At 43.8% G+C, this 19,334-nt stretch overlaps 1 protein-coding gene across 1 annotated transcript in view; it reads right to left on the minus strand.

Moving 5' to 3' along the window:
• asic2 (acid-sensing (proton-gated) ion channel 2) overlaps positions 1-19,334 on the minus strand; it is a 460,284-nt gene that overhangs the window by 8,347 nt on the left and 432,603 nt on the right. The window contains exons 6-7 of the mRNA XM_041173261.1: positions 10,042-10,192; positions 666-757 (exon numbers count right to left, since the gene is read on the minus strand). Of these exons, the coding sequence (XP_041029195.1) occupies positions 666-757; positions 10,042-10,192 (243 nt within the window). The remainder of the gene's footprint in view (positions 1-665; positions 758-10,041; positions 10,193-19,334) is intronic.

A 19,334-nucleotide genomic window follows, 5' to 3' on the forward strand; every position in this document is an offset into this window, starting at 1 on the left:
TGGCAGGTGCAGAAATCTGTATTTATAATCCCCATTTCCGCTGTGTCAATGGGTCATCAAATTTGCCTGTATCATCCGATCCTGGCAGTTACTTCAGCTTATTGATCTAAGTCAAACGTACTGAGGGCGAAATTTTACGTTGCAGCAGGGCTGGGGCTGTAAAATTCGGTGAGCCATTCAAACATCCATTGATTTCAGCGGGACGGAAAATCCTGCCACTGCAAAATTCTACCCCAATGTTACACTAGCAATGGAAACTCAGGAAACTTGCCGCTGCTTTGTCAATGTGTTGCATTTTGACACATGTGAATTGGGTCAATGGGGAGGCAGTGGGCAGACTGGAGGCTCAAATGTTATGAAGAAACTCAGAAGAGAAAAGTACATCAATATAGATTTTTGCTGGTGAAAGGGTCAATCAATACTCCCCTGCTTCTACTCAGTGGATGTATACATTCTCTTTTCTAAGGTTTGTTGTTACTTTCTAAATTAGTGCATCAGAAGCTGCTCTAATGCTGTAGGAAATGAGTAATGTTCCATGGAGGGATTGTATTTATAACTTGCTCAAGATATGGAAGATGGCCCTTGTTGGCTAAGAAAGACCAATTGCACCTTTTAAGGAGGCACTAATGGACACTCAGTGCAGCTCATTAAATCCAATCACTCACCAAGTAAGCCTGCCACTTCATAAGCTTTCTTCTGTTCAATAGTTTCATAGTTCAATGCTTCAAAGAATACGTCCAGCACTAAAATATTCTCCCTGCAACAAAAAAATGGAAAAAGCAAATGAGATGTTTTTAGTGGAAAGCCACTTGCATGAGTGCACAAGTGTGAATGTAAGTGTACAAATGTGAATGTAACTCTTTCGAGTACAAACACGTTTCCATCTGTTTCAGATGAAGTTACATTGTTTCATAGTTTGCCATTGTGAGATTTGAACTCTTGATCTTGGGGTTACAAGCCCAGTACCATAACCACTTGGCTATTTAGGCCAAGCACAAATGTGAATGTAGATGTGAATGCTTGAGCACTTTCACAAGTACGCAGGTGTGAGCACATTTCTGTTTACCACCTCAATTCTCTAAAATAAAGTTGTTCCCATTTGTAATCAAATATTCCTACTTATTTCTGATACAGCACTGTGCCAAACTGCATCACAAAGCCAGCATTAGGCTGCATAGCACAAGTGCGCAAGTCCAAACAAGCTGAAAAATACCATTGTCAGTTTCCATGTAATTCTGTTCTATTCATTCAGACCAAATCTGCTTGTGTCTCCCGTACATGTTCAAATAGAGGGACATTATGTAGCAGAAATTACCACTTTCCTCAAGCGAGTGGGAGACTTATTTTATGTGGGTAATGTCACAGTCCAATTGGAACTACTTTTGTTGCAAGCAGCCGGCAGTTAACAACGTTTAAAACAACTTGTTCTCATAATCAGTAACTGGGATGGAAAAGACTGGTGCGAAGTTCTCTATGGCATCAATGCTACAAAAAGCCTGCTGGCACCATCCATCTGGTGCATTGTAACAATCAAGTCATACTGAATCTCACTGTTTATGACTGTCCTGTCAACATCATAGTCATCAAGGTCACTGGCTTTTGCACAAAATGCAAACTCCTGGAAAAATCCTGGAACCTCCAACAATTAAAAACAGACTTATTCACCATAAGCATTGCCCTTGGTAATCGCGGCGCAAGTTTACAGCAATCAGGTTCTGTGTAGGAAACTCCATTCTAATCAGGGAAGTTTATTTATGTTTTCGCAAAGCAATATGAGAACCATATATGGCATGAACTTTGCCATTTGTTAATTACAGAGCCTCTGCCACACATAAAATAAATACATTTTTGGCAATATTTACTATGACAGCAGACATTTCCCTTTTGCTATTTGTGATATGAATGTAAATATGAGTGTAAAAATCTATGTAGAATTCAACAGCAAATAGCAAACAAATTCCCCTCCCACCTCCCGGAATCTCACAAGTATTTCTATTCCACACATTTCCTTTTGTAAGTTAATTGTTCAATTCTGTGTTGATAGTCAGAAAGACTATCCAACATAAATATCAAAGTGAATATTACAACATCTCTGTCCATCAAGCTTCCAACAGTTCATTGACTGGCTGAACTGGGACCTTTTGAGACCTTGGTTCAAACTGAGTCAAACAAGCTTTTGGGAGTGGGATTTCTATCCTTGTGCTATTCCAGATTCTACTAATATGCATTTCATAATGACTTGGGAGCAATAGGGCTTATTATAATAGTTTAAATCATTTAATTTCTGAGTATTCAAACTATTCGGTAAAACCCATTCAAAGCTTGTCTCCAAGAAACCACGTATTTCTATTTTAGCACATGCTATTTATTCCAACTTCCAGTTATTCAAATGCTATTAGTATTATTCATTACTTCACACTCAACTGCTGCTTCCCACATGGTATTTTACTACTCTCTGAATGGACTGACTCAGCAGTGGTTTAGATGATCTCTTGCTACATCAGAGACCTGGATCCAATATAGTCTAGTCCCAGGTTAATAGCCTTGATGGTGTCAGGCCACAGATTGGGAGGCACACTGGGTTAAAAAGCCTCAGTTCAAATCAATCAGAGATAATGCAGATAATTGGGTTTAAAGAGGGCTAGGTTAATAGAGGGATTTATTTACCTCACCATGAAATGTATTTAACAATAGACACGGAATCTTTAAAAGCTGTCAGAGCTCCAGCAGCATAAGGAAGCACTGATGCTTCAAAATTGGAAGTGCTGGCTACAGTCCTCATTAGTCCCCTACCTATCAGACTTTCTGAGGCCAATAGAGGTAGGATCAGTTTCGGGCGCAAATTCGCAATGGGCAACCTGCCTGAATAGTGCCAGTGGACCTGGTACCAGTTCCACATCCATGCACTAGAGTCATCGCGACGAGAAGTTTACACTTTGAAATACTGACTTTGTTTATATATTGCAATTATCAGGAAGAGATATTAATGTATATAATGTTATTAGAAATTATTTCTTTAAAATAGAGGTTTAGTCTGTGTGTGTGTTAATTGGATTATAGCCAGCTAGTCTGGGTGCTTTGATGTACAGTAGTTTTGAGATGTAAGCAGTAGGTAGAGGGTGCATTTGCATTTTGTTGAATAGAGAATTCAAGGGTGGGAGTGAAATCTTGCACCTAGCTAGGAGACACCAAGCAATATGTTTATATTACTAATAAAATTGGTACTATGAAAGGGGTTTTATTGTTAGAAGAGGTGGAATTCAAAGGTCCTGGTGATACATGAGAATTTACATTCAAAGAGAAGGCTAGGTATAACCTGAGTTGAATTTGTGTGTGAAGGACAGAGGCATGTAAGATCTAAGCCTGTAAGCCTACAACTGTCTGCAAAGGATCAAATTGAAAGGAACCTCATTTTGAATTTGTAAGGTGAAAATGCTTTGCCTGGTGTCTGGTTATGTTTATTGGTCATTGTTGTCTTAGTGGAGATTAATTTGGGAATTTGTTAAAATTTATGATAGTAGTAATTTGTAGCCATGTGTATGTGTTTAATTTGTTGTAAATTAATAAACGTCTCATTTAGTTTGACATAAAAACCTCTCAAGAACTGGTGATCTTATTCCTGAAATTAGAGCTGCAACTCAAAAAAATACCAATTGAAGATATAGGGCTGAATTTTCCCTTTGGCATGAGGGGATGGGCCTCGCATGTTTGCGTGTAAAATGACCTCATTTTTGAGCGGCCTGACGTCACCATGCGCCATCGCGATATTTTGCTGGGCGGGAGCATGACGATATCTGGCGCATGCCCGCCATTAATTAACGGGTCAGTTAAGGCCCTTGAGGTGCCAATCGATGCTGATTTTTCGGCGCCTGTGTGATCTTTGGCTCGGTGCAAGGGTGCAACGGGCAGGCGGGTAGGACACATTCGTATTGACCTCATCCACAGTCGGGATAAGAGGGCTCACTGGGGTCGCGAGTGTGCTCTGTCAAGCATTTATCTATGAAAGTTTTTGAAACTTGCCTGTGCGATCTGCAGTACTTCAAAACGTATCCCAGCTGCTTTGTCTGATCTCTTAACCTTCAGGTCAGCACTCTACAGTGAGGAATCTTTTCTGGGCCTGCAGGTTTCAGGAAGCCTTCCCTTAGCCTGGGAATGGGAGCTGAACTGTTCACTGCAGGCAGCTCCTCTGAGGAGGGAGGGAGGGCTAGAAGGGGGAGGAGGCCAGGAGTGCACATTCAGCCTCCAGGGGAGCCACCTTTGGGAGGACAGGCGCAGGCACAACAGGCAAGAAGTAGACCAAGGCGGAAGGGGCCACAGAAGGCGCCACTATCCTGCTGCCAGGGTATACAGGCGGTGAAGCCAGCTACCTCAATATGTCTGAGGTGCAGTGCCGAAGGAGGCTCCATCTCCCAAGGGAGACAGTCAACTATATCTGTTAGATGATTGGGCCTCGAGGAGGGCAGCAAGGCAGTCAGCCGAGAAACGAGGTGAAAATTGGACCCCGCCCAACTCTCCAGCCTCACCTGCTCCGCTGGCCTACCCTCCGGCCTGGCCTGTCCCACTGCCCTTCTCTCCAGTCTCTGCTCCACTGGCCTACCCTCAAGACTGGCCTGCTCATCAGGGTCCGTGCCAACCTGCGCCTGTTCCCACTCCGCCCCCCCCGCCAATCAGAAAATTCAGCCCATAGGTTATGACATTTGTTTAAAGTTTCCCTCTGGGATTTTAAATAACTCAGCCTTTACCAACTGCTGTGTCGTAACACAATCCATTTTAAATGGTGAGAGAAGCTACATTCCCACTTTTAGACATGCACCTGAAACTGCCCGAAAAGAAGCTGCAGGAAATAAGGTAACAACAGCAGAAAAAGAAAGGCTCACACAGTATAACTCTAAAAAGGCTGCATCACTATTCAGCTCTGGAGGCCGGTCTGAATAGAGGTCTACACTTTAGAAATATGTAATTAAGTAGGACCCATTTGTGTGTATTATGTACTGTTGCAGAAGTGCATGAATGAGAAGAAAATATAGAAATTAATTTAATAGTTTATGGGCAGAATATTGCCGTTAGCATGCGGGGGCAGGCCTGACTTGCCGATGCATAAGATGACGCGTGATGCGTGCGTGTGTCCCGACATCATTGTGCGTCATTCCAATATTTCGTTGGGCGGCCGCACACCAGAGGCAGCTGCGCGCCCGCCGAACTGTCGATGGCCTATTAAGATCATTAAAAAAATAATTTAACTTATTAACAAGGCTGCCCGTCCAATCTTAAGCGCCCTTCGCGTTTTTCGGGAAACCTCATTCCACGGATGGGATGAGGTTTCCTGAAGGTTTTATAAAATAATGAAATGCATTTTGCAAACATGTCCCAGCTCATGTGACACTGTCACATGAGGGGACATATTTACGTATTTTTTACTTCATTTTTAAAAAAGTTTATTATCTACTTAATCCCCCTAAGGCAGCTCCGTGCCTCAGGGAGATTGCTGCACTCATTCGCTGGGCGGGCGTTAATTGGCCAATTAAGGGCAGGGCCGGGAGGAGGAGCAGCAGAGGCCCCCCTCTCACACCTGAGGGGCCTGAAGTCTCACCGGTGTCACACCATTCCTGCCAGGCAGGCACTAGCGCAGATACTAGCACCCCGGCAGGAATTAGAACAATGGCTAGTGTCCCAGGGCAAAGTGGAGAGGGCGCTTCATTGAACCTGGCACACGCCCATAAAATAGTGGCGCACAGCCAACTGTGGGTGGCAATCGGCTCCACACCTGCCCCCACCCGCTCCTGTCCAGCCCACCCGCCATAGGAAAAATTCTCCCCTATGATTATTTTCGTAGTCGTGACTACGAAAACCAGAGCCTAAATGAATGGAATAGTCTGCCCTTCTGATATTGTGGGTCTGAAGCCATTCTGATTAATTTTCCTCAGTAAAGATCTGAGGGAACATGTATTATTGTATTTTCCATTCTAGCAAGAACAATATATTAAAGAAATGGGATGGCAGAATATGCATATCTAAAGTTGCGCTTAAAATTGAAAAAGAAATTATTTGCTGAAATATGGAGCTGCAATGTGCCTTGTGTACCTTATATTTTTCTGAATTAAATATCAGATAAATGTATGTTTGTATATTGTATGAGTGACCAATATTTCCTCTCAGCTCCACTCAACAATCAGGAATGTGTCACATGTCAATCTTAAACTACCTGCACAATGCAACAAGCTGACCAGGCACAGCAAATGGAAATTAGACAGAACTTTGCGTGACTTTTGGTTTCTTGAGAAAATGTCTATTTTTTGAATGAATGATCTTTCCTTGGCCCCCTCCTATTTCTGATCTATATGCTGCCCCTTGGCAACATCATTGTGGTATTAGTTTTCACATATACGCTGACGACACCCACCTCTACCTCACCAACACTTCCCTTGACTCCTCCATCGTTGCTAAGTTATAAAACTGCTTATCTAACATCCAGTACTGGATGAGCAGAAATTTCCTTCAAGTAAATATTGGGAAGGCTGAAGCCATTGCTTTCGGTTCCTGCTCCAAATTTTGTTCCCTATCTACTGACTCCATCCTTCTCCCTGGCATCAGTCTGAGATTAAGCCCATCTGTTCACAATACTGGTGTCACATTTGATCCCGCAATGAGCTTCTGAACTCATATTTGAGTCATCTCCAAGACTGCCTATTTCCACCTCCATTGGTTGACTTTGTCTCAGCTCATCTGCTGCTGAAACTGTGCTTTCTTTACCTCCAGAAGATTCCAGCTCACTCTTGGCTTGTCTCCCAAATTCTATCCTCTGTAAATGTGAGGTTATCCAAAACTCTGCTGCCTATGGCTTAATGCACAACAAGTCCTATCCCCTATCACCCCCCGTGCTCGATGAGTTACATTGGCTTCCAGTCAAGCCGCATCTTGATTTTAAAATTTTCATCTTTGTTTTCAAATGCCTCCATGGCCTTGCCTCTCCCTATCTGTATAATCTCCTCCAACCCAGAACCCTCAGAGAAATTGGCAGCCTTCAATTTTGGATCCTTGTGCATTTCCAATTATAATTGTTCACCATTTGCCTAGTTCATCAGTTATCTAGATCCCAAGGTCTGGAATTCTCTCCCTACACCTTGCCGTCCCTCTATGTCAGTTTTCTCCTTTAAGACACTCCTTAAAATCTATGTCTTTGACCAAGCTTTTGGTCAACTGACCTAATTTCTCCTTATGTGGCTTGGTGTTATATAAATATAAGCAGTTGTTGTTTATGTATGTGAAAAGCTGTCCATTTAGTATTTCAGGTGCCATTGCTGACCTATCCTTGATACAAGCTGCTGACTGAGTTAATGCAATTTTTTCAACGAAATTCAGCAGAACCTCTTGTGACAGACGGTAATGGAGAGCGAGAGGTGGAGAGACAAACGTGCCTGTGCACTAAAAATAAATCAAAGAACGGCCAAAATGCAACACCAAGTGCCAACACAGAAGCGTTAACGTCCATTTTGTAGTATCCCCTCTCTAATGCGACATTGGGAAGCCATTCTATTTTTTCTGTGAATTGAAAAAGATGGCTCTCCAAAATATGTCATAAGTCTTTCTATTTTGATTCACCCTGATGTACTTTGCAGTGATCTCTCAGGAATTGGTGCTGCCAGCCTTATACGCTGATCCTTAATCATTTTCAACATTTTCAGATTTCTATAGCATAATTAAGTGTAACAATTGAAAGAAAACTGGCTAAATGATTATAAGTTTGGTTGATTTGTAGTAGTTGTAGTAGTTGATTTGAACGTCTGATGATCAGTCTGGCCTCCTTTAAGGAAAGGAATTCAGCTCCTGGCACAATGAATCTGTAATGACTGTCACGAGGCTATTCCCCTTTATTTTTGAAAATATAATTTTTCAACTTTCAACTGACTAGACGTTTTGCAATTTGAAATGAGGCAGAGAAAACTGCTTAAAATGCAAGACCACATTCCAAGGTGAAGGTGAGAAACAAGCAAATCACCCTTAGGGGCTTGTGAAGAGAGACATTTCCTATAATCCAGACACCCATTGAAACTTGTAACTGTCTAAGGAAGAGACATTAAAAATGCAAAGTTCTGGCTATTGAAATAGTGGTTGCCACAGATACATACCCATAACCTCTTGGAAATACACAATGGGTGAAATATTTCAAGACAAGGCTGCCCAACCGCTTGAGAGAGATAGGAAGTGACACAGTTTGTGTCAAGAAAGTCTTTAGCAGAGGAAACAGGCTGAAGGCAGCTCTCTCTCCCTCTCACTTTTTTGGAATAAGTGTGTCATCTGGTTTGAGAAGCCAATTCTACCAGAAACCTGCCAGCAAACCGAGATCTTACAATAATTACAATACCTTCTATATCTGGCTGCATCCAAGAAACCAGTTAACCTAAATTAGTCACAGCATTTCAAAGTCTACACTTCAAGGACAATCAAAGGACAATTAACTGTATATTCTTTTACTTTTTTTTACTGGACTCTAACTCCCCTTGTTCTGATACCTGTGTGTTTGTGTGTGGGTCTGAATGACTGCACCAGGGCCGAACGTTTGACGTTGTGTTCTTCTTATTTTTCTCGGGTTTAGTGGTTAATAAATTTACTCTTTCTTTGGCTCAAGAAAACCTTGTTTAATTAGATCCTTATTGATCACAACTTAAATAGTCAAATGCATTCTGATTTGGAAATGGCATATCCTTGTGAAAAAGAAACTCAAACCTTTTTTGTGGCCAACCGAGGAGGTTGAATAGAGGGAAGCCAGTTCACCCCTCCTCACCTGGTCATAACATTACTAGAAATAAAAATAAATATAGCGTAAAATTGTTTGAAGTCACTTGACTGCTATTTGATCAATTTATGAAAACAGGAGAGGACTCAAAAAAAGAACCTGGTGAATAACAACCAATAAAGTAAAAGGAGGAGGAAATTAATTTAGTTGAAAATTAAGATTTAAGCAGGAACAGATGAAAATATGATTCTAAATAAAACTACATATCTTTTCCCCTCTGTGAAGCATCCGTGGGCATTTTCTATGCTAAGTGTCCTTTAAAAGCAAGTAATAGTATTTCAATCTGCGTTAAAGCCAGGTAGCAGTAGGAAGCTGTTAGTATGAGTGTTAGGAAAATCTATGCATGGTGAAAGATAGAGAAGCAGGAGTGTGAATGAGTGCCTTCCAGCGCTGTGAAGTTGGTCTATTCTCATGTCAGGCATTTCATAATGTAGGGTAGGCCATAGACATCGGCTGGGATTTTCCAGCCCTGTTGCAGGCAGGACCCACCTGCGAGGTAGCACCCTGGCCAGAAGTCCATTGACTTGCGGCGGGACTGGAAGATTTTGGCGGCAGGTGGGTGCAGAAAATCTGGCCCATAGTATTCTAAAGCAAGAGCCAAAAATTAGGGAAAAAGCGTAAGAGGAAAGCAGGCCTGTTAGAAAGGCAAGGGAGGTTGTGAAAATGGTGGGAAAGCAAACTGGGTGGACATCCTAAGACAATTACACAGTTGTCTAACTACCTGGCTTGACAACATGGGAATGTCATCAAGTGGCAAAGTGGGAAAAGCAAGGTAAGGTTTTGAGAGAGAGAGAATGAAAAGACTGTTAGTTCATTAATAGATCATTAACCAGTTGCAAATGAATAAAAACTGTTACATGTATGAAGCAGAGACAGTTTTGATGGTGATGCACTTTGTCCATTGGGATGTAACTTAGACATCTTGGCAATTCATTGTGGATATTTTTTTTTACATAAATGAGAAACAGTCCAAATTAGGAAGGTACAAAAATTGTTTTATTGTTTCTGCACTTTTTTACTGTGTTGTCACTCTTATTGGGGTTTAGAAGGAGATTATCCACAGTATGCAAATTAAATTGCACAGAATACATGAAGCATTGGAATAACTTTGGTAATGCTGCTGAAGAAAAGACCCTGATTATAAGCTAGAACATGGCCACACTTTCAAGCTATGGAAGTGATCTGAAATTGCTAGCTGCTTTTCTGAAAATAGCAGGGATGCTTGTAATATCAGAATGTATACTTACGAAATGTATTTTTCAGTCTTGTTAAATTTCTTCTCAAGATACTTTGCAGAGGTTCTGCTCGGAATCTTTACCATGGACAGCTCTTTGTTGTAGCGCGTTAGATAACACGGCGTCTTGCAGAGACAATTATTGTTCATCTTTGCCAGCAAGTCTGTAAAGTAAGCAAGGAAAGAAAAATTAGCTCTTGTCATGGCAGCTGCTTTCTCGGTTCTTATTCAAACGCAAATCTGCACTTTGGTGGATTCGCTATTCATTGTGATGCATGTGCTCATTAAGATGTTGCCAGTGCTGGAGAACTGAACTGTCTTTGTACTCTGCTGTGACCTCTCCTACTTCACCTGTCATTTCTTTGCCCATTGATCACTGTCAACATTTTCAGCATGCTCCCAGGTAACAGACACTGTCAGACATTAATGAGACTGTGAGACGGCTGCACAATTTTTGGTGTAGTAGTTAAACTGTTTCTGAAAAATTTCTGTGTTACTTTAGCACGGTTTCAAATGAAGAAAATGTGCAGTGATTTTGAATTATTGCTAACAGCAGAATGAAGAAGCCGGCAATGGCTATGGTATGTTGCTGACGTTAAGATAAAATAACAGTAAAACTGCATTGTCACTAGGCACACTAGGCACAAATTTCTGCCAGCAATATTAAATACACACTCACCATGACACTATTAAATCTCTCTCTCTCTCTCTATTTTAAATTTGATTTTTGTATTGGTTATCAAAATTCTGCATGCTTTCCCTTTTCATTTCTAACACCATAACAGTGGATGAACGGCAGTAAAAAGTAATCCACAGTTAAGTTACAGTTTATTGCTGTGTAGAATAACATCCATGCCTTTACAAAGCAGAACAGAGGACACACAAGTACAGGCCCACTTCATGGATGGCTATTTATAATATTCTTTACCAGAATGTAACGTTGTGTTCTTTCTAAAAAAAAAACTCTTCTTTTGCTTGTCACTAAACAGGACAACAAGATCAAGTTGTCCATAAACTCTTGACAAATCATTTATAAAATGACTCCCAGTTGCACCCTCCAAGCCCTGTTCACCCTGAATCAGAATGTATCACAAAGTTACCAATACTTAAGACCACACTATGACCTCTATATTTAAAGGCAAACGAAGTACCACAATGAAATTGAAATGCTGTTTATTCCAAGTGGTCCCGATTTTCAAAGTGCTTCTCAATTCACTATTTCAGGCTTCTAAACCATCTGGCAGTGCAATGAGTCTAATGGACTGTGCAGCTACCTGCTACACAGGGAGGCTTGACAAAACACAGAAGATTCAACTGCCTGTAACTAACTTTCCAAAAGTAAAAACAAAAATGAAAATGTCTGTCTTAAAGGAATTTGCAACTACTTTTTCCTTGCCTTTGATACAGATGAGGAAACTGCTCAGTGAGTGAGCTGTGTGGACCTGCATAACAAGTTATGCTTTTATTTACTGTGACCTTCACAGGCAGTGCTGCAGAACGAAAAGCTTTGCTGGGTCTGGCCCTGTCAGCTTTTTCAACTGCCGGAAAAGAATACATTCAGTCACTCTCATGCTGGCACTCTCTTCCCCTTTAAGATCAATTTTAAAAAGTAAATTTGACATCAGGTTCGATCATGATATGAGCTGAGACTGGGGCGGTTGTAGGACTATCTTATAATCTTTCCACACATAGCCAAATAATGCTCTTGACTTCATTAACCTTTGGGGAGAGAATGCTGTAATTGGAGTTGTCAGGGGACATATGCCAAAACCAAACCTTTGTGTAAGTATGCCAGTGTATGGTGTCTATTTTTAGAACTGCTTTATAATCATAGGCAGCAGATCTGTGAAAGGGATTCAAAGAGGCAAAAGAATCAAACAGATGATATAAGGCCTGAAAATCCTGGAGAGAATCACTGTCGGTGGCTGTGCATTACTGCAAAAGAAGCTATTCAATTGTGCCAGAAACTAACATTTGGCAAACTTGTAATTCCAGATCTGAAATAATGTAAATAAAAAGCAGCCAGGATTTAAATACCAGAACAAAAACAGAATTACCTGGAAAAACTCAGCAGGTCTGGCAGCATCGGCGGAGAAGAAAAGAGTTGACGTTTCGAGTCCTCATGACCCTTCGACAGAACTTGAGTTCGAGTCCAGGAAAGAGCTGAAATATAAGCTGGTTTAAGGTGTGTGTGTGGGGGGCGGAGAGATAGAGAGACAGAGAGGTGGAGGGGGTTGGTGTGGTTGTAGGGACAAACAAGCAGTGATAGAAGCAGATCATCAAAAGATGTCAACGACAATAGTACAATAGAACACATAGGTGTTAAAGTTAAAGTTGGTGATATTATCTAAACGAATGTGCTAATTAAGAATGGATGGTAGGGCACTCAAGGTATAGCTCTAGTGGGTTTTTTTTTAATAATGGAAATAGGTGGGAAAAGGAAAATCTTTATAATTTATTGGAAAAAAAAAGGGGGAAACAGAAAGGGGGTGGGGATGGGGGAGGGAGCTCACGACCTAAAGTTGTTGAATTCAATATTCAGTCCGGAAGGCTGTAAAGTCCCTAGTCGGAAGATGAGGTGTTGTTCCTCCAGTGTGCGTTGGGCTTCACTGGAACAATGCAGCAAGCCAAGGACAGACATGTGGGCAAGAGAGCAGGGTGGAGTGTTAAAATGGCAAGCGACAGGGAGGTTTGGGTCATTCTTGCGGACAGACCGCAGGTGTTCTGCAAAGCGGTCGCCCAGCTTACATTTGGTCTCTCCAATGTAGAGGAGACCACATTGGGAGCAACGAATGCAGTAGACTAAGTTGGGGGAAATGCAAGTGAAATGCTGCTTCACTTGAAAGGAGTGTTTGGGTCCTTGGACGGTGAGGAGAGAAGAAGTGAAGGGGCAGGTGTTGCATCTTTTGCGTGGGCATGGGGTTGTGCCATAGGAGGGGGTTGAGGAGTAGGGGGTGATGGAGGAGTGGACCAGGGTGTCCCGGAGGGAGTGATCCCTACGGAATGCCGATAAGCGGGGTGAAGGGAAGATGTGTTTGGTGGTGGCATCATGCTGGAGTTGGCGGAAATGGCGGAGGATGATCCTTTGAATGCGGAGGCTGGTGGGGTGATAAGTGAGGACAAGGGGGACCCTATCATGTTTCTGGGAGGGAGGAGAAGGAGTGAGGGCAGATGCGCGGGAGATGGGCCGGACACGGTTGAGGGCCCTGTCAACGACCGTGGGTGGAAAACCTCGGTTAAGGAAGAAGGAGGACATGTCAGAGGAACTGTTTTTGAATGTAGCATCATCGGAACAGATGCGACGGAGGCGAAGGAACTCAGAATGGGATGGAGTCCTTACAGGAAGTGGGGTGTGAGGAGCTGTAGTCGAGATAGCTGTGGGAGTCGGTGGGTTTGTAATGGATATTGGTGGACAGTCTATCACCAGAAATTGAGACAGAGAGGTCAAGGAAGGGAAGGGAAGTGTCAGAGATGGACCACGTGAAAATGATCCCCACCCCTCCATCATTTTCACGTGGTCCATCTCTGACACTTCCCTTCCCTTCTTTGACCTCTCTGTCTCAATCTCTGGTGATAGACTGTCCACCAATATCCATTAAAAACCCACCGACTCCCACAGCTATCTCGACTACAGCTCCTCACACCCCACTTCCTGTAAGGACTCCATCCCATTCTCTCAGTTCCTTCGCCTCCGTCGCATCTGTTCCGATGATGCTACATTCAAAAACAGTTCCTCTGACATGTCCTCCTTCTTCCTTAACCGAGGTTTTCCACCCACGGTCGTTGACAGGGCCCTCAACCGTGTCCGGCCCATCTCCCGCGCATCCGCCCTCACTCCTTCTCCTCCCTCCCAGAAACATGATAGGGTCCCCCTTGTCCTCACTTATCACCCCACCAGCCTCCGCATTCAAAGGATCATCCTCCGCCATTTCCGCCAACTCCAGCATGATGCCACCACCAAACACATCTTCCCTTCACCCCCCTTATCGGCATTCCGTAGGGATCGCTCCCTCCGGGACACCCTGGTCCACTCCTCCATCACCCCCTACTCCTCAACCCCCTCCTATGGCACAACCCCATGCCCACGCAAAAGATGCAACACCTGCCCCTTCACTTCTTCTCTCCTCACCGTCCAAGGACCCAAACACTCCTTTCAAGTGAAGCAGCATTTCACTTGCATTTCCCCCAACTTAGTCTACTGCATTCGTTGCTCCCAATGTGGTCTCCTCTACATTGGAGAGACCAAACGTAAGCTGGGCGACCGCTTTGCAGAACACCTGCGGTCTGTCTGCAAGAATGACCCAAACCTCCCTGTCGCTTGCCATTTTAACACTCCACCCTGCTCTCTTGCCCACATGTCTGTCCTTGGCTTGCTGCATTGTTCCAGTGAAGCCCAACGCAAACTGGAGGAACAACACCTCATCTTCCGACTAGGGACTTTACAGCCTTCCGGACTGAATATTGAATTCAACAACTTTAGGTCGTGAGCTCCCTCCCCCATCCCCACCCCCTTTCTGTTTCCCCCTTCTTTTTTTTTTCCAATAAATTATAAAGATTTTCCTTTTCCCACCTATTTCCATTATTAAAAAAAAAACCCACTAGAGCTATACCTTGAGTGCCCTACCATCCATTCTTAATTAGCACATTCGTTTAGATAATATCACCAACTTTAACTTTAACACCTATGTGTTCTATTGTACTATTGTCGTTGACATCTTTTGATGATCTGCTTCTATCACTGCTTGTTTGTCCCTACAACCACACCAACCCCCTCCACCTCTCTGTCTCTCTATATCTCCGCCCCCCACACACACACCTTAAACCAGCTTATATTTCAGCTCTTTCCTGGACTCGAACTCAAGTTCTGTCGAAGGGTCATGAGGACTCGAAACGTCAACTCTTTTCTTCTCCACCGATGCTGCCAGACCTGCTGAGTTTTTCCAGGTAATTCTGTTTTTGTTTTGGATTTCCAGCATCCGCAGTTTTTTTGTTTTTAAATACCAGATCCTTTTCATAATTCAGAAAGTACTTGGCTAAACAACTTCGCAGTCAGAGAAATAAAGGATAAAGAGAGGATGGAATATGATTAAACTTGTATTTGTATAATGCTTTATAAAACAACTCACTTCTTTCCCAGAGTGTCCGTTTAAGTTTGAAAATGTCAGGTTTGAACTTGTGCACTGCCTTTAAAAGCAGTATTTTGGCAGTGTTACAGAAAAGGGGAGGACACACTCTCTTGTTAGTTGGTCACAATTAGTTGGATTTCATATGTTAAGGAAGACACAAAACAGTGATGCCTAAAATAAATGACATCATTGAAGCCCACAGGGAACTGGGACCATTAAGATTGGGCTCATATAAAGTGCAAATCCCAGCATGATCACCCAGGAATAGTTTCTAGCAGAACACCAATTTGATGGCGCATACTATTGATTTCTGGTGATAGAAAACAGCATTGCCCTAGAATTTTTTTTTTAAAAATCACTGAAGAGAAGGTTGAGAGGAGATTTGAAAAAGGTGTACAAAAGCACGAGTGGCCTGGAGGGAGAAACTGTTCCCACTGATGGAAGAATCGAGAACTAGAGGAAACTGATTTAGGGTGATTGGCAAAAGAAGCAAAAGCGACATGAGGAAAAGCTTTTTTTACACAGGGAATGGTTAGTGTAATATTCCATTGTTATGTCTTTGATTATGTGAGACTGTTTACTATTGATTAGTTAAGTCTGGGCATGGTTTCAGGGAAAAATAAACAAGCTGTAGAAACAGCTGGGATCCAGAGTTGAAGCAAGGAGTTGACGTTTCAAAGCACTAAATAAAACCTGTTACACACTTTAGAAACTGGTGTCATCTCTGCATAGTTCCAAGATATAAAATATACAACAGCTAGAATCTGGAAAGCACTGCTTGAGAGTAAGGTGGAGACAGATTCAATTTTGGCTCTCAAAAGAGAATTGGATCATTGCCTGAAGAGAAAGATTTTCAGAGCTATGGAGAAAAGGCAGGGCAGCATACTAAGTGAATTGCTTTTGCAAAGACCAGCATGGCTACAATGATGGCCTCCTTCTATGCTGTAACCATTCTATGGTTCTGTGATTCCATAAAATTAAATTTCACACCACAAACAACCTGCATTTAATACACTGGTATTCAATGATATCTCATTCAAATTGGTATCTACAGGTACATTACTAATGAGTGACCTGGCTCCAAGATGTAGGTATAGTATTGCCTCATGCTTGGCTCATGCTACAAATTGAGAACCATATCCAATTCTGGCCACAGAGACTCCAGTGAGATATTCAAGTGTTGGAGACAGAGCAGAAGACAGCATAGTGTCAATGCCCTGAATAGTTGGGGAAATCTGGAAAAATTCGACTTTTCAGCTTTGAAAGAAGGATCCCAGTATTTATGGGAAGGGTAAGGAGGAGGCTCAAAACAACTGAGAAGTCAGCCAAGGCTGTGTATGTGGAGATCCTGCTGAACTTAAAGTCATGGGCCTCATTATTATTTTATTGCTCTGTATCCTGCCTGGCAGCTCACAGAATTGACAACCAGGTCAGCTGCCAAGAGCAGCAGGACCCTCAGGAATGGCCCCAGGCAATCGGGATCTGGACATGGTCGGTGATCCAGGCAGAAGGAAAGAAGAGGCCATTGGAGCTGGAAGAGTGTAGGCAGGATTAAGGGTGGGTGAAGGGTCAGCGATCATGCCAGGGGAGATAAAAGAGGCTGGTTTGGCAGGGGTAGGACCGAAGTTTCCTTTTCAGGTCTGCAAGAAACACTCCTGCTCCCTCTGGCTGACAAGAAGTCTGGAAAAGGCACTTAATTAGAGGAGCGGGTGGTTTCCACCTCCTGTTCCTATCCTACTTTCTCTAATTAAACAAATTATCTCAGCTCTCAAACAAGCTTCACCCTAGTGCAGGCACAAGTATACCAGAAAATCTAATCTATCCAATTAAATGCTGCTGCTAACAACATGCAAAAGTAATGTAGAGCAGCTTCACAAATTATGGAGCTGTTTGTAAACACTTGAAAATTTAATTTTCAAAACAGAAAATGGAGTGTGGGTGCATTAAATTAGGAAATAACTGTGCACAGTACTAAAGTAATCACCTTTAACAAATGCTAGCAACTGTGAGAGAAGGTTTGGCATGTTTACAACACTTGTATAATCCTGCTGCTACACTACTGAATACATCAAAGGGATCTGTGTCCTTTCATCTGGTAATATATGCAGGTTAACTCTTTGGTTAAACCACCACTGCCCATCCCCCAATCATGCCTGCTCCTTGCTTTCCTGAGGGCTCGACCCTTTCTCAAACTTAGTTTCCAAACCCATGGACTTTTCTGGACATCAAAACTACGGGTGGAATCGTCCCAGAATTGCACTAAGTGCGGTAGTGGGCATGAAAACAATGTTTTACCCCTTGGCCGCAATGGCGGGTTTTCCTGCTGTATCGTCCCATTCCTGCCTCCTAAATTATGCAGTCATGGGCAACATGCTGTGTCGCTGATGGGCAGCCTCAGATTTGCCGGCTGCATGGTTACCTCGCCGCTTCCTCACTCCAGTCGCTATATTTAAACAGCAGCCACATGCACAGTTCTTAATGCTTGCAGCCCAGGGCTGCTCCAGTGAAGACATGGCCCAAAAGCCAAGAAGGGTTCAGCCCCCCCTCCTGATTTGGTGATGCAACCCTGGAGTGCCTTTTGTACGCCATGGAGGCCCACCACGATCCTGCACCACATCATTGCTCTCTCAATGCTCTGGCCACAGGAGGCCCATCAGTCTCACCACTCCGACTTGGGAGGTGGTGGCAGAGCTGGTCAGTGCTAACACTGTACACAAGAGGTCGGCCATCCAGTGCAGAAAAAGGATGAATGTTTTTATCCATGCTGCCAAAGTAAGGCAACCATCTCATCAATCTCAACTCACACACTCACAAGCCCGTGACACATTCACTGGCATCTCACTCACTGCCAGCTCAAGGGACATCACCACTCATGCTCTCACACATACACCTCACATCTCCATCTGGCCTCATCTCTTCTGCAGATCACCTCCTCATCCCGTCCACGGTCTCCACTTAGCTCACACGCACACCTGCCATCCTTCTCATTTGGTCTGGCATGTGCCTTGCTCAAAGTCTTTCTATCTGTCTTTATGCAGGGCAAGATCGCACAATGTCACAGACCTGGGGTGGAATGCCGGACATCATGTTCCTCACTCCATTCAAGAGTCGCGTGTTGGAGCTGGCCGGAGAGGATGTGGACTGTTCCCACGGTGATGGTGTGGTCAGCGGCCATAGCCCACATAAGGAACCTGCACCATATTATCCCTCTCTCATTGCTACTCTGAGTCTACTCTTCTGTGTGTAATGCGGCTGCCAAACACTAATGATCTCCACTATTTCTCCTAGGCACATCTGACACGTCACCCTCAGGCAACCTTGACCCCGACCCCAGCACATAGAGCACCTCAGATGACCTATCGTGGCCCTTACCCACACCCTCCACCAGCGCAGCGACACACCTTGGTGGGACCTAGATATAGAACAGCCTTGGGATCACAATCTGGTGAGTACAGCACACAATCTCTTCCACAGCAGGTGGGGGCAGGGACAATCTTGGACGCTAGCACTCAGAGGTCGGCTGGAGGCAAGGAATCTGTTGAGTCCGAGTCAGATGGTGAGCCTCTGGACTTCAATCAGTTGTTGGAGCTGCAAAGACAATCATGGGAACATCAGGAAGGGATGTCTGGTGCACTCCTCAGATTGCAAAGGATGATGGACGAGTCCATCCACCTTCCGTCTGAGGTGATAGAGCCGGTATGCCCATGCACCGAGGTCAACACTGGCAGGAAGGCGGCCGCCATGGAGACCTTGGTCCAGGACATTGGTCCTGCACTGCTGTGCAGGCTGAACTCTATCGCTGACGCCATAGTTGGCCTCCAATAGTGTCAATGTGAGAGGGATGTGGGGCAGCTCGATCTCATTCCAGCTTCCCTTTCACCTCGAAGAATCAGCCAGGGCCTGTTGGGCACCCATAGAACCAACAGCTCAACACCCTGGGGCTATCCACCCAGGTGACTCCCTGAATGTCCGGGCTCTTCCTCTTCCCCATCATCTCCAGTTCCACAGGCCAATGAGGGTGCACCTGGCCCATAGCAGGCCAGGGCCCTCCAAGTCTCGGCCCTCCAGAGGGCAGCCACCATGGTCATCACAGCATAGCAGTCAGCAGGCTGCCTCCACCTCCATTGTGGATGTCGGGGTAGCACCAAGACGTAGCAGCAGGGTTAGGAAGGTTAAGAAG

The sequence above is a fragment of the Carcharodon carcharias genome, chromosome 23 (assembly GCF_017639515.1).
Source record: "Carcharodon carcharias isolate sCarCar2 chromosome 23, sCarCar2.pri, whole genome shotgun sequence".
NCBI lineage: Eukaryota > Metazoa > Chordata > Chondrichthyes > Lamniformes > Lamnidae > Carcharodon > Carcharodon carcharias.